Raw genomic sequence first — 13,736 nt, forward strand, 5'->3', positions numbered from 1 at the left:
GATGGCAACTCAAGCATTTCCTGGGGCAGCCTGTTACAGGGCTTGACAACACTTTCCATGAAGAAATTTTTCCTAATATCCGTCTAAACCTACCCTGGCACAACTTAAGGCCATTTCCTCTTGTCCTCATACTTGTTATCTAGGAGAAGGCACCAGCCTCCACCTTGCCCTCCTTTTGGGCAGTTGTAGGGACTCTACCCTGAGTTTCCTTTTCTCCAGGCTAAACATCCCCCACTCCCCCAGCCACTCCTCACAAGACTTGTGCTCTAGAGCCTTCATCAGTTCTGGTGCCCTTCTCTGGAAACACTCCAGATCTCAAAGTCTTTCTCACAGTGAGGGGCCCAGGACTGGACACAGGACTCAAGGTGTGGCCTCACCAGTGCTGCCTACAAGGGGACAGTCTGTGCCCTGGTCCTGCTGGCCACACGATTGCTGATACAGGCCAGGATGCCATTGGCCTTCTTGGCCACCTGGGCACTCACTGGCTGGTACATCTGACTGTTGACCAGCACCCCCAGGTCCTTTTCCAATGGGCAGCTCTTTGGCCACTCTGCCCTCAGTCTGTAGGAGTGAGTGGGGCTGCTGGGACCCAGGTGCAGGAATGTCCCCTTGTTGAACCTCATACAACTGGCCTTTCCCATCCATCCAGCCTGTCCAGATCCCACTCTAGAGCAGAGGGATCCTAAAGTCAAGCAAAGCAACAATCCATCCTGTCAGGATCTTTTTTTGAAAATGATCTAAGAAATTAGCTCAAGCCCTCACCCAAAATTTTTAGGTGCATAAAAGGGGATTTTCCCTGTCAAGCATGGCTGCAAGCCCCTCTAACCATATTTATCAGTCGCCAGGTATTTTTTGTTGAGGGATATGGCTATAGCCCTTGGATACACATGGTTAAAGAGACAGAAACTTGAGAACTGTACCTGAACTGGCAGCTAAGAGAATTTCTATCTCCTATAATGTGGAAACCTCAGAGATTATGAAAATTGGCAAGCTCTGAGACAGCACTGGGCTTCTAAAAGGAAAGAAACCTTTTAATCCATGCTCAAGAACCCTTCAAAACTTTCCAAATTCTGCTGAAGAGTGACAGCACTGTTTTCTGAACCACCTTCAGTCCAAACCCATCCCAGGCAGCATTAGTCGCACACACACCAGCTGCCTCCCTCTTCAGAGGATGCCAATGAGTCCAGCTTGTCTGAAAGATAGACAAGCTTTCCAAGAGGACCTGGACACCCCCACCCGGTTTCTACAGGATGTGACAGCAAGTTATTGAAAATGAGAATCTGAAAGCAGCAATGAGCAGGATTTCAAGAATGTCAGGCTTCACTGCCAAACCCTGAGATTCCAAAAGAAATATAATTTATTGAAAATGTTTTAGAATTTCTTGCATATTCGTAAAACATTTGCCTATACATGGTTTTATTAATATAGAATTTCTGTTTGCATTATACAGTTGACAATATTCAGTGAGAAACCTTTGTTTCATATTGATAATGAGAAGCTTTGTAATTCAGAATATTTTTATGCATGCTTTAACACATGGTTATTTTCAGTTCCATGAAGTTAAATTTGTCACATAAGTGAAACAAAACAGTCTGAAAGTAGTTATTCAATAGGAAAAAAATATGATTCATGAGGGGACTTCCCTCTGGCCCATTCTCTGTGGATATCTGTACTGTATTTCTTCCTCCTGTGTCAGCTGGTATCTTCTGTTACTGAAGGAGAGTCATTTCAGCAGTGTTGATTTTCATCAGAGTGGGCAGAAATGGTCTGAATTCTTTACTTGCATAAGATTTACTGTGGAAAGTTATAGGACATTCTCTTCTACGCCTTTAAGAAAAACGTATATACTTATTTCTGTAGTTCTGAGACTCTCCCACCTGAAGGAGAGGCCATATGCAGAAAAAGGCACCCACCTACTGTGGTATCTTCTACTTGTCTGATCAGGAGGAGCATTTGGGAAATTTTTCCCATGACCCCTTTGAGTCAAGGCTCCCAGAGTCACTGCAGAACATGTCCAACTAGGACCAATGAGCTATGAGGCTAAGCAATAGTTACCATCAGTGATAAATCACCAGATAACTCTCAGGTGTTCATGCAGTCATTGTTTAGGTTAGGAATTAGCTGTTTTTTCTTGTTTCTTCACTGCCACCCTCCAGTTTGTCACTTTTTTTTCCTGTAGGGTTTTACACCTTCCCATATCAGTAGTTTTCTTCTTGAATCTCCCACAATTCTGTCTGTGCCTTGCTTCCAGTACTTATTTGGCTTTAGCAGGGTCTCTCTCACATTGTGACAGTGATTGGATCTGCAGAACCAAGCCAGGGACAAGTAAACTTGCACCAAATTTGGCTCGCAGACCACAGAAGTTCTGCAAGGGGGTAACAGGACATTATTTTTTGCAGCATTTGGCCTCTCTTCCATTGAGTGCTTTCTCTGGCCATTATACTTGTTGACGTATTCTTAGCATGTTTCTCTGGGGGAAAACAAAAAAGAAAAAAAAAGTGTTTTCCCCCCTTCTTTATAAAGTCAAAGATACACAAACTGGGAGAAAGTGCTTTGCTTCTTGCCTTACAACTTGTGTCACAGTAAGGTTAATACTTAGGAACTGGTAGAGGCATTTTGCTTTTCACAGTGTTTGCTCCAAACAGAAATCACAGGACAGATGCCAGCAATTCTGGACCTAAATTTCATGGGTAGACCTTGAGTCATGACCTTGATAACAGGACTCTCAGATCTTTACAAATTGTAGCCTCCCTTTTTGTACTGTCTTTTTCCTGAAGGAACTCAGAAAGAGATTAGGCTGAAAAATATTTCAATAAAGAGTTTATGGCAGAGGCACCGGAGTCTTAACCACTGGTGTATCCATTACAGCCTATGACTTATGACCAACTCAACATTATCATGTTTGTCTTCCTGAGCTGTTTCTGTGACTGGCATTGCAGGAAAGCATGTCATTATTAATCAGAAGACAAAAATGTAGATTAATCTGCTTAATGGTAGCACAGAAAGGTTTCACTGGGCTGATTGAAGGCATCAATATAAGAGAATAAGAGGAGAGCACTTTGATTAATGACTCTTAAACAGTTGTCGTTAAGTTTAGTATTTTAGAAACATGGATTTTATGCAATATGACAATACAGTGCTTAGCAAGGGATCTGCACAGCTTTAAAATACACTTGACAATTCAATCAAATGGCATTACTGTATCCCATTCAGCTTTAACCTTTGATGCATGTATATTAGTAATGGTATAACTATCTTGAGGACTGGTTTGGGCAGTACAGCATACCCAGTTAATCCTGGGAAGCTAAGCCTAGCATGCTCTCCTACTGCAACAGTATTTCGGGGGGCTATATGACCTAAGGGATGTAAATCTGTCTCTGATACACCCTGTGGTACAATCACATCTTTGGATTTCAGTTTTACATGAAGAATGTTGATTAAAATCTTTATAAATACATGAATGTGTACAATCTCATCCTGCTATCTTAATCATTAAATTGTTCCAAGGGCTGATTAAATTAAAGCCTCCCTTGCAATGTGTTTTATGGTCATGGTAAAGAAATGTGCTGCTTGTATTCTACTTCTCCCTATAATGGTATATAAGATATTTCTGCTATTATAGTAGGGAACATAATAAACAGCAAAAATCAATTCAGGGGGAGGGGGAATTGGTTGCTGTTCCCAGGTGGGAGCATGCTTTGAAATCAGAAAATTGCAGCCATGTAGCCAGTGAGATGATGAAACTGTTGGTGCTGAATCACAGCCTTGCTGTTTGCTTTCCACAAGGCACTGAGCACAAAGCCAGTTATACACTCTCCAAGAGGTAACTAGAGATTCTTCTCACAAACTGTGTTATCAAAAAACAATTTGTCTGACTGTGTATGCTTGGAAAATAAAATGATCCTGAGTGTTGGAGTAGTGGTACTGCTTCTAGTAGTTTAGTTGGGAATACTCAAGGGACTTCAGTTCTTTCCTTAGCATCTGTATAGTCTTAGTCTGAACAAGTTTGCCTTGGCCTCGGCTTCGGTAACTTATTACTGAAATCTTCCCAAGGACAGCAGGGTCAGGGCTTCTTGTAAATGAATGTTCCCTGTGGGACCTGTAATGAAGAGACTGTTAACTAATTATCAGTCTGTTTGGAAGGCATTCATTTTTTAATTGACCTCAAAGAAGTCAAGGAACAAAAGGAATCTGAGCAAAGATGATTTGAGTTCCATCGCAAACAGATGAGTCAGTTTTATTTTTGGGGCAGTTGTACAGGTTTCTTGGAGTCCACCAGACATAAAAGGTTTTCAAGTTCAATATTCCTTTGATTAAAATTAGGGGAGGTGTGTCTGATGGCACGATCTGTATGTTACAGACAGGTTTCCCTCCCTTCCTCCAGCTGTCATTTTCTGTGCAAATATTGCTCCTGTCATCACTTGTCAGGCCAATATTACGATGGAATTAATTTAAAACATAACCTGTTTCCTTTTAGTTTGAGTAGGAAAGTTCAATCTGTGACTTAAATGTCAGGTGCAGTTTTACAGAGGCTGCTTGCAGGGCTGTTATACCCCACAGAGAAGATAATTACAAAGTCAGACGGAGCCTTAGGGCTTTTTGGTTAGAGAACAGGGTTTTGTCCAACAAAATTATATTTTAATTTTTGCTGTTTGGATATTGCCTGAAATGCTAAAATTCATGTTTCTAATTTATTTTTAACTGCTAAAAAAGTTAATGCAGAAAACATGATAGTGCTGCTTGGGTTTTTTTTCAAATTAAAGGTGATTGTCAGTCAAAATATTCTACAGCACTGTTTTGTCTTGGCAGACGTGTGACAGAATGGTGTAAGTATACTGAAGTATAGCTTTCGCTAATAGAAAATCTATAATGTGATCATTAAAAGTTTCCTATGCTCCTGATTTCACCAGAGAACTTAAATTGAAAACTTCAAAAAGTAGGCATTCAGAAACATCATCACCCATACTGAAAATGATCCAAATCTCAAAACGGTGGGCAAGGGTTAAAGTTGAATGAGGTTTTTTCTTTTAACTCTATTTATCATCGTTTTAAAATTATCTTTTACAATAATAAACAATACAGAAAATTGGGTGGAAAATGTTAACTTAGAAACAGAAGTCAAGTGGTTCCAGTCCTTTATAATTCTGAGAGGTAGGAAGTTCTGAAGTAACCAATCACAGAACCACAGAAGAACCCACTTTGAAAGGAATGCTGTCAGATCATCTGGTCTCAGGTACTGAGGGAAGGGGAGCCCCAGTGGGGTTAACTAACACCCTGTCCAGTCAAATCCTGGAAACCTCCAGCAATGCAGCATCCACCATGTCCCTGGGGAGGTTGTCCCAGTGACTAGTCAGTCAGTTCTCACTTCAACAAATTTCTTTCTTATGCCAAGATGAATCTTCTCCTGGTACAATTTGTACCTTTTGCCGCTTGTCTTCTCCATGTGGATCCTTGTGAAGAAAGATGCCCCATCCTCTTTGTTCTGTAATACTTTGATTGGGTCCCACCTGAGCCTTTAAGGGTCCCACCCCATCCCTTTAAGTTCTGTAATACTTTGATTGGGTCCCACCTGAGCCTTTAAGGGTCCCACCCCATCCCTTTAAGTTCTGTAATACTTTCATTGGGTCCCACCTGAGCCTTTAAGGGTCCCACCCCATCCCTTTAAGTTCTGTAATACTTTCATTGGGTCCCACCTGAGCCTTCTCTTTCTCCAGAGAAAGAAACCCTGACTCTTTCAGTCATTCCTTACACTCCAGTCTTTTTGATAATCTTCATGATGTTCCTTTATACCCTCTCCAGTCTGCATCTTTCTTGTCTTGTGGGGACCAGAATGGGGACAGTGCTCCAGGTGCAGCACAACAAGCACTGAGTATAGGGGGATGATCATGTCTCTACCTCTGCTAGAAATGCCCCTGGGGATGCAACCCAGTATCAGATTTACATCTGCTGCTGCAGGGTATGGTTGCCTCATGTTGTCCCCTAGGAGCCCCCATGCTTTTCAGCACGGCAGCTCCCCAGCCACGCAGGTGTCAGCATGTACTGGGCTCTCTGGCTATTCTGTTCCAGGTGCACTACTAGATACTTGTCTTTGTTAAAGCTTATACCTGTAATAAATTCCACTGCTTTCTCCACAAGTGGCTGAATATGAGCAGGTCTGAAGCAAGTATTTCAAGTTTCAAAGAGCACAGCTAATGACAAGGACAAATTACATCAATGTAACCTGTAAGATGAAGAATGTAGAGCTGCTTTTTCTTCTTTTAGGCTCTGTTGATGCATACCAAGTGATCAAGTTTGAAAGCACATCTTTATTTTACACCTTTTATTTAATAATTTTTATTAATTTCTGGATTTATGAAGCAGGGTGGTGATTATGCTTCTATTCTCCCCAGTCATACAGCTAGCCTTACCATTCTGTGAACAGACACTATCAGGGCTTTAAATTTACGATTAGAAAAGGAACTATAAAATTTTGACTGCCTGAGAAAGAATTTCTTCCAAAATTGCTAAACTTGCAACATGACCCATAAAAAATTCTGCCTGATCATAAATATGTTATGTGATAATACTTCAATTTTAATAATATAACCAAGACTTTCAGGAAATCTGGTGGTTAAATTGTTGAGGGTAGTGTTATATTCCATAGGGTTTACTGATCCTTCAGACTGTATCTTCTGCAAGCAGTTACCACTCTCAGATCAGTTCTGGCATTTTGATACGCAGTAAAAGCATTTATTCAGCTTGAGAGCTGTAAGTTGTGATTTTTTAAAGACTTCTGAGTTTTGTAGCACATTTTAAGGACACCAAACAGTAATACATCTGAATATAAAACAAGTGCTTTATAAATTGCTTTATCACACTTCAAAGCAGCATTGCTAGCAGGATTGCCAAATTCAACTGCAAAACTTGCCAATTTGGATCATGTGAAGGCAGGTGTGAGATTACAGCTGTAATAAAACTGAAATTGAATACTGGTAGCTGAATTTGTAGTAGGCAATTGATTTGATTTATATAACATAAGCCACATGAGGAGAGATATGTAGGTCAGCATCTTCAGCTGGAAACAGTGGTTAGAAGAGTTGTGGTAGGTTGCTGGAAATACTGAGTTAGTAGCTGTTCAGCCTGGTGCAGTGTAACTACATTCATGTCAAACTTGTTTGGGGAGACACCATTTGCAACAAGGAAAAACTAATCAGTTATAACCAATGCCACTCGTGCCACAAAAATTGTTGCTAAAATTAGCATAAGAACCTAGACCATATGGAGTTTCCCAAGGCAAGAACTGGTACATTAGTTAGGAGCACATTTTCAGCCTGCAAAATACTTGAGGTGTGTAAATACACAAATTAGTGATTAAACACTTTCTGTGGTAATAGAACAATGTTTTAAAAAATGCAAATTGTAAATGATCCAATTCAAAAAATTAGAGGAAGCACAATCAAATTAGCCTGCATTATTTCCAATCCAAACAGCCTCTTAGGTCACAGATTTGCACAAAAGAATAAAAAAGTCCAAAATAAAGCACAAATCCCTTAATTAAAATATACAAACTAACAACAACAACAAACCAAAAACCAATCAAAAATCCAACCAAACAAAAAAAAACAAAATCACAACCCTTCCCCCCCAGCAAAACACAATATAAAAACCAAACAAACAAACCCCCTACTTTTATGCTAAGAAAAGTGTGTATGTTTTTTAATTTTTTTTACAAGGAGTGACCTAATGACCATTCTAACATTAGTTGAAGGTTTGATAACAACAAGTACAAAATGAGAATCATGCTTTTTAAAAGTAAAAAAAGGATTAAGCATACAGAAATTACTTTGTCAGAGACTTTCCCTTTGCCATTCCCAGGAAAGCACATGAGCTTTTGTCCAAATTATCAACTTCTGGAAACTGCAGCCAGTTGTGGGCTGTTTGCTCATTGCAGGGCTTATGAGCAAAATTTTCTAAAAGCTTTATTTTTACAAAATTAGCTTGAACATCTTATGCATACAAAGACTCTGTTGATGCAAACCAATGGAAAATGCTTTTTCTTTTACTTTATTTGTAGTCTGACCTGATCCTCTAGTGCAGGAAAGAGAAGGAAGCAAAAATCTTGAAACAGAATATGAAAAGGAGCACAATATATTCTATTATTATTTCTTTCTACAGAAATGCAGGGAATATATGGACAGGGAGGAGAGAAGAACTAGAAATGTGCTTTGAAAAAAGTTTGCTATTGTACAGCAAAATTTTTGTGATGAGGGTGAGTGGCTAGTATAGATGATTTAGGAGAAGTCATTTTTTGTTGGGAGAAAAATTCAATGACGTAATGTAGGAGTTGTGAGTGTTTCTGATAAATGTGAGTTTCTGCAGTCAAGACCCTCGTGAATGAAGGAATAACCAGTGAACTAAAAGGAAGAATCCTAATGAAAATACATGTAAAAGAAAACAATGCTCTAGGAATCTGAAGGAATTTGTAGCAGGCAAAGTGAGAAATAATTTTTGTAGCAAAGCAAAACTGAGACTCTAAATTAATCAGAGAAAGAAAAAATTACTATTCCTCCAAAAATGACCATTCAATAGAATTTAATTTGTCATAATACTCAGCCTAATATAGTGATTTAAAGAATTTAGACTCATGGCTGTTACTAAGCACAGTGCCATGATGATTACCATTAGGCCAGCTTATAACCTGACAATTCTGAGAAACAGAGCCAGACAAAAAGGAATAAGAACTTCAGATGAAGAGAGGAAAGAAAATTGAATTTTATGAAAATTCTCGGTTGCAATGGCGCCAGAGGATATTATCATAATAGAAAGCATAAACTACCACTCTGGAAGTGGGAAAGTAGGTGTTTTCAATAAGGAAAAAAACCCTGGATTTATTGAGGAAAGGGGGTTGCAGACATTATGGATGGGGTATTTTTTTTATTTAATCAAGCACACAGCACTGTTTCTAATGATACAATATTTCAACTTTACTTGTCTTTCTGACATCTAATAAAAACTCACATTACTGTTACTGAAATAACCTTTATTGTTTCTTATTATGGCACCTTCCTTACCTGTTGAATAGTTGCAGTTTAATGTGACAGAGATGTAGAGGGTAAGGCAAACATTAGTCTGCCACTATCTTTTATGTTTGACAGCAGCTGGCTCTCCAGTCCCTGTATGTGTTGTTTATGGCTTAGATGTGTGACTTTGAGGATGGAGAGGAATTAATTTCTTGTGGTGCGAGGGTGTAGCAGACATGGGAAGCAATCCTTACAATATTTTGATGGTCATGGAATGTAATTTTTTTTCCCCAGGTAAAAAACTTTTAATTTTGTGTTCAAAGTTTTATATCATGGTTCATTTGGACATGGCTGGGACTTGTAGATAGTACTGCCAAACAGTAACTGATAATAATAAAATTATCCTTTCTGAAGATGTATAGCTGTGAGCTTTTAAAAAGTCCCTAGACTGCTAAAAGAAAACTGATGGCATTATAATTCATATATTATGAACTCTTGCAGAAAAAACAAATTAAGATGGGATGAGGAGTCAGGGTTGAGGAATGACTAAGTTTCAAGTTAAAAGACTTAATTCGAGAACTGAAACATAAATTCGCATAAGGTGAGGGCAAACTCAAGACTGTTTATTCTAAGCATGTGCAAACCTCTTTTTGATGCTGTCTTCAAAATGATGCAGCAGCTAAATGTATTATACCCCTGGGAAGCATAAAACTTAGGGCCTGGTTCTCCTCACTACATAATAAGAATGGTGAAAAGCAGCCTTAAAGTAGGTATAAATTGCATTTAAGTCTTCTTTATGGCTCAGCAGTGGTAGAAAGGAGCCTCAATAGAAATGAGAATCAGGTCCCCAGTATTTATTTAACCCTTGGGCTTTGTATATCATTTTATTTGCACCTTTAAGAGATTTGCAGAGGGATTTTTAATCAGGATTCGGTGTACAGAAAGCTAAATGTTTTCATTGCCTTACAAGTAACTTTAATCATACAGGCAGATCATTCTCTTTATTTCTCAAGAGGACATGGTAGAATTTTCTGCCTTAGTACAAACCAAGCTAAATGTTTCTGACACCCTTAGTACAGTGTCAATTGGAAATTCACATTTCATGTAATAACAGACCATTTTAATTTCATGAGCTGAAGAATTGGTTTCCACGTGCAAATTGTACTGAAGAAAGCAATATTGTCAGAAGAACTGGCAGAGTGCTTCAAGAGATAAATCTATTGAATTAAATAAGAGGCTTTCATTACCTTTTACATTGCATTTCCATATAACATAAGCATTAATTAAACTATTCACTGCTTTCTCCTATTCAGCAGAGCACTTGCTCAGTCTGACAAGAAATGCTGCCCAAGAAAACCCAAACAGAATCATTAAAATACACTTAAGAAGAGGGGAAGGAAGGGGAGAAGGGAACAATGTTTTGGTGCACTTGGGCAAGCGGGACCTGTCTACAAAAATGCATAATTTCTGTTCTTCAGGTTTTGACAACAAATGCTTTGTTTTTATTTTGCAATTTTTGACAGATCGAGTGGCTTGTAATAGGTCATCTCACTAGACATTCCTCCAGGCAATTTGAATACAAACAGGATGCAAGTTTTTTCAGATTTTAAGTATGCTTCAGTAAATGTGGAAGGTTTCTTCAGTGTGGGAGAGCACTTCTGGTGTGAGGCAATTTTACTTTTTGAAGTATAAAAACAACTCTGCAAAGTGTGTCTCCTCTCCCCTGTGAGGAATACCCAGCTATAGCAAAGCTGTTGATACAAATTCAAGATGTTTCCTGTCAAGATCTTTAAGTACCAAAAACTGTAGTTTTGGTGGTGCTCTAAGTACCACCAAAACTGAAGACCCATAATGTGTTTTTTGGTTGTGGCACATTTCTGTCTATATTAAAATATTTCTAATTTCTTCTTTTCTTATGATTCCAGGGGAACATTTGAGAATCTGCCCTCAGGAATATACATGCTGCACCTCAGAAATGGAGGACAAGCTAAGCCAACAGAGCAAACTGGAGTTTGAAAACTTAGTGGAGGAGACGAGTCACTTTGTGCGCACGACTTTTGTATCCCGGCACAAGAAGTTTGACGGTAGGCTGGATATAATTTACTTATTTTCAAGGTTATGGGATTTAAAATCCATAATATACATAATAAATTCCAATGTTCTTTTATTTACAATTAGATATCACATTTACAATCGTCAGTTTTGCTAATATAAGGGTTAATATACGGCTAGTATGTTTATCAGCCTTGTGAATATTGCCTTTAATTACAATGACATCAAGAATCAGACTGCTAAGTGCCTGCAGGCTTGACTAATGTTGAAAAAAGAGATGAAATATGCATAGAGAGGTTTATAATTTTTGTCTCCTAGTTCAAAATGCAAAATTTAGGTTTCTAATTATGTTCACTGTTGCAATATGAACGGTGGATCTCCCATGATTTTTGTTATTGCAGAGCAGTATTTGTATAGTCTGCCTTTTTATAGCCTTAAGGCTGTTGGTTTTTTCCTGCATGATTTTCTTGTGATGTACAGAGGCTCTAAGAGGGCTTCTGGCTTCCAAACACTAAGGCCTGGAGTTGTGTTTGAGAGAGATTATCATACAAACTACTTAAGCAGTTGATTGAACACATCTTTTCTACCTAGAAAGAACAGAAAAGAACAGTTTGAGGGTTTTATTTAATTTTAATCAGTCTTTATAAGATCTTTTCAAGATCAAGGTTACGGTGTGACAATTTGCTAAGTGTTTGTCTTTGATACTGAACATTAAGCTGTTTTTATGGTTGTGCCCCATGTTTTCAAATCATGGTTTTATCCTAAATATGAAATCTGTATTTGTGTTGAGTGTCACCCTGAGCATTTCTGCATATGTGTAAGTTGAAAGGAGTCTGGCATTAAGAGGATTGCAAAGAGAATTGCAGAGCTGCATGTAGGTGGAAATCCTGCAAATAGGTGGGTAAAGCTCGCTAACCCCAGGTAATGGATCATATGCACACATTTAGGGGAATTGTGGAAGCGTTATCTTTGAACTTGGAAGCTTGCTTCAAAACTCTTCAGTCCCATTCAGAAAGAAGTGAATATGTCTCTAACTCCTTAGGGTAATTCTGTATTATTATCTAGTTAAAGATTTTTTTTTTCCTGATATTGATTCTCTCAATATGACATAGAAGAAAAAATGGATTATAAAAAAAGGGAATGGAAAAAGTATAAAATGAAGATAAGCTGAAGGAAAGTCTCTAGCAGATCAGATGCTGATGTAATTTAGACAATGTCCTTGAAAGGTGGGGATGACTGTGCACTGCTCTGAATTGTGATGACTTCCCTTTTTAATGTCAAAACGTAATTTTTTTAAGTAGTGGATTTTAAAAAAATTAGTTGTTTTCAAATGATCTAAAAAAAAAATCTAGAATTTGTGTGCAGTATTACAAGATGAGTGTGCAAGCAGAACAGACATTTCAAACCATCTAGAGCATGCACAGGCCTTTATTTTCCTGGAAGGAAACTGGGGTGATCACTGGTGTTCAGTGACCATGCAGCACACTGAAAACACTGGGCTCATTGACCACAGAGCTCAGACAGCACTTTGCTAAATCTTTGTCAACTTCAGGCCTTTCTGCATTGCATTGAGTTTAAAGACATTATGGCTTTTTCAGTAATCTGAAGTTCTGTGTCTTAATGCTGATGGTAAGGTATGGCTTAAAGTTCCTGATTGGGTGTAAATATTCCCCTCTGGGATCTTCTCCACAGAAAACTGGAATAAAAGACTAAGTTGTTTCTTCTGTCTTATTATTGATGTTTTAAAGGGAATTTGCAATGTGATGTCTTATCAGAGAGCATTTGAACTTTGTGTATGCTTTCAGAATTTCAATGTTATTTTAAAGCTATTCAAAAATTGTTCACTTGTGTAGAAAAACTGCTTCTTTCCAGAAGGGCAAAGACATTAATGGAAAAATATATTCACCTAATAGACTTTCAGTGTAAAATCAGCTAGATTTCTTGCAGTTTAAAATGCTATGATGATTTTCAGTATAAAGCAATAGCTAAGGTCCATGTTTTAACTGCTCGAGCATAACCCATTTTTTGGGATGTTTTTTAATTTGTTACTGTGATTGCACAAAGGAATTCTGATGCGTGATTCTGCCATTTAATGCTAGGACACCACAAATAACAAAACAGATACAGCCAATTGTGATGATTTTATGGAAGTTTTGTGCCGGATCTGTGTTTGTCAGGAGCAGCATATGTAAATAATAAAAGAATATATGAATATCTAAGTAATGCTCAGATAGATATCGGTGTTGGTCCCTTGAGGAGTTAATTTCAACTCTAGTTTTTTCCAAGCTCTTTTTTTTGTTCAGACATTCATATAATTTTGAGAACTCTTGAAAGGACATCAAAGGGATATCTTGTAGATTTTACAGGGTTTTTTTTAATGCTGTACTAGACATCTTAGGGTAATACTAAGTTTTGCAACATAAGACTTCTTAGGAGTATGTGAGCTCTTTAGAATTTTCATCTGACCTTCATAAGCCTTATCTTTCTTAATTTTTCTGCCCCGCAACCATAGAGCTCAGATATGATGATTTAAGCATAAATATGATGTTAAGATTTCCATTTCAAGAGGCAATTTGAGATCTGTTTTCCTTTTCAGGATTTTTTCCCAGATTCCTATTCATGATCTAATCTAAAAGCAAACTCAGTCTGCTGTAACTTGAACATTGTCTCTTTAGCCTCTGATGA

At 38.1% G+C, this 13,736-nt stretch overlaps 1 protein-coding gene across 1 annotated transcript in view; it reads left to right on the plus strand.

Moving 5' to 3' along the window:
* Window positions 1-13,736, plus strand: part of GPC6 (glypican 6) — a 715,829-nt gene that overhangs the window by 205,368 nt on the left and 496,725 nt on the right. Inside the window, exon 2 of the mRNA XM_059839216.1 lies at window positions 10,925-11,083. Coding sequence (XP_059695199.1) covers window positions 10,925-11,083 — 159 coding nt within the window. The remainder of the gene's footprint in view (window positions 1-10,924; window positions 11,084-13,736) is intronic.

This window comes from Haemorhous mexicanus, chromosome 2 (assembly GCF_027477595.1).
Source record: "Haemorhous mexicanus isolate bHaeMex1 chromosome 2, bHaeMex1.pri, whole genome shotgun sequence".
Classification (NCBI taxonomy): Eukaryota; Metazoa; Chordata; class Aves; order Passeriformes; family Fringillidae; genus Haemorhous; species Haemorhous mexicanus.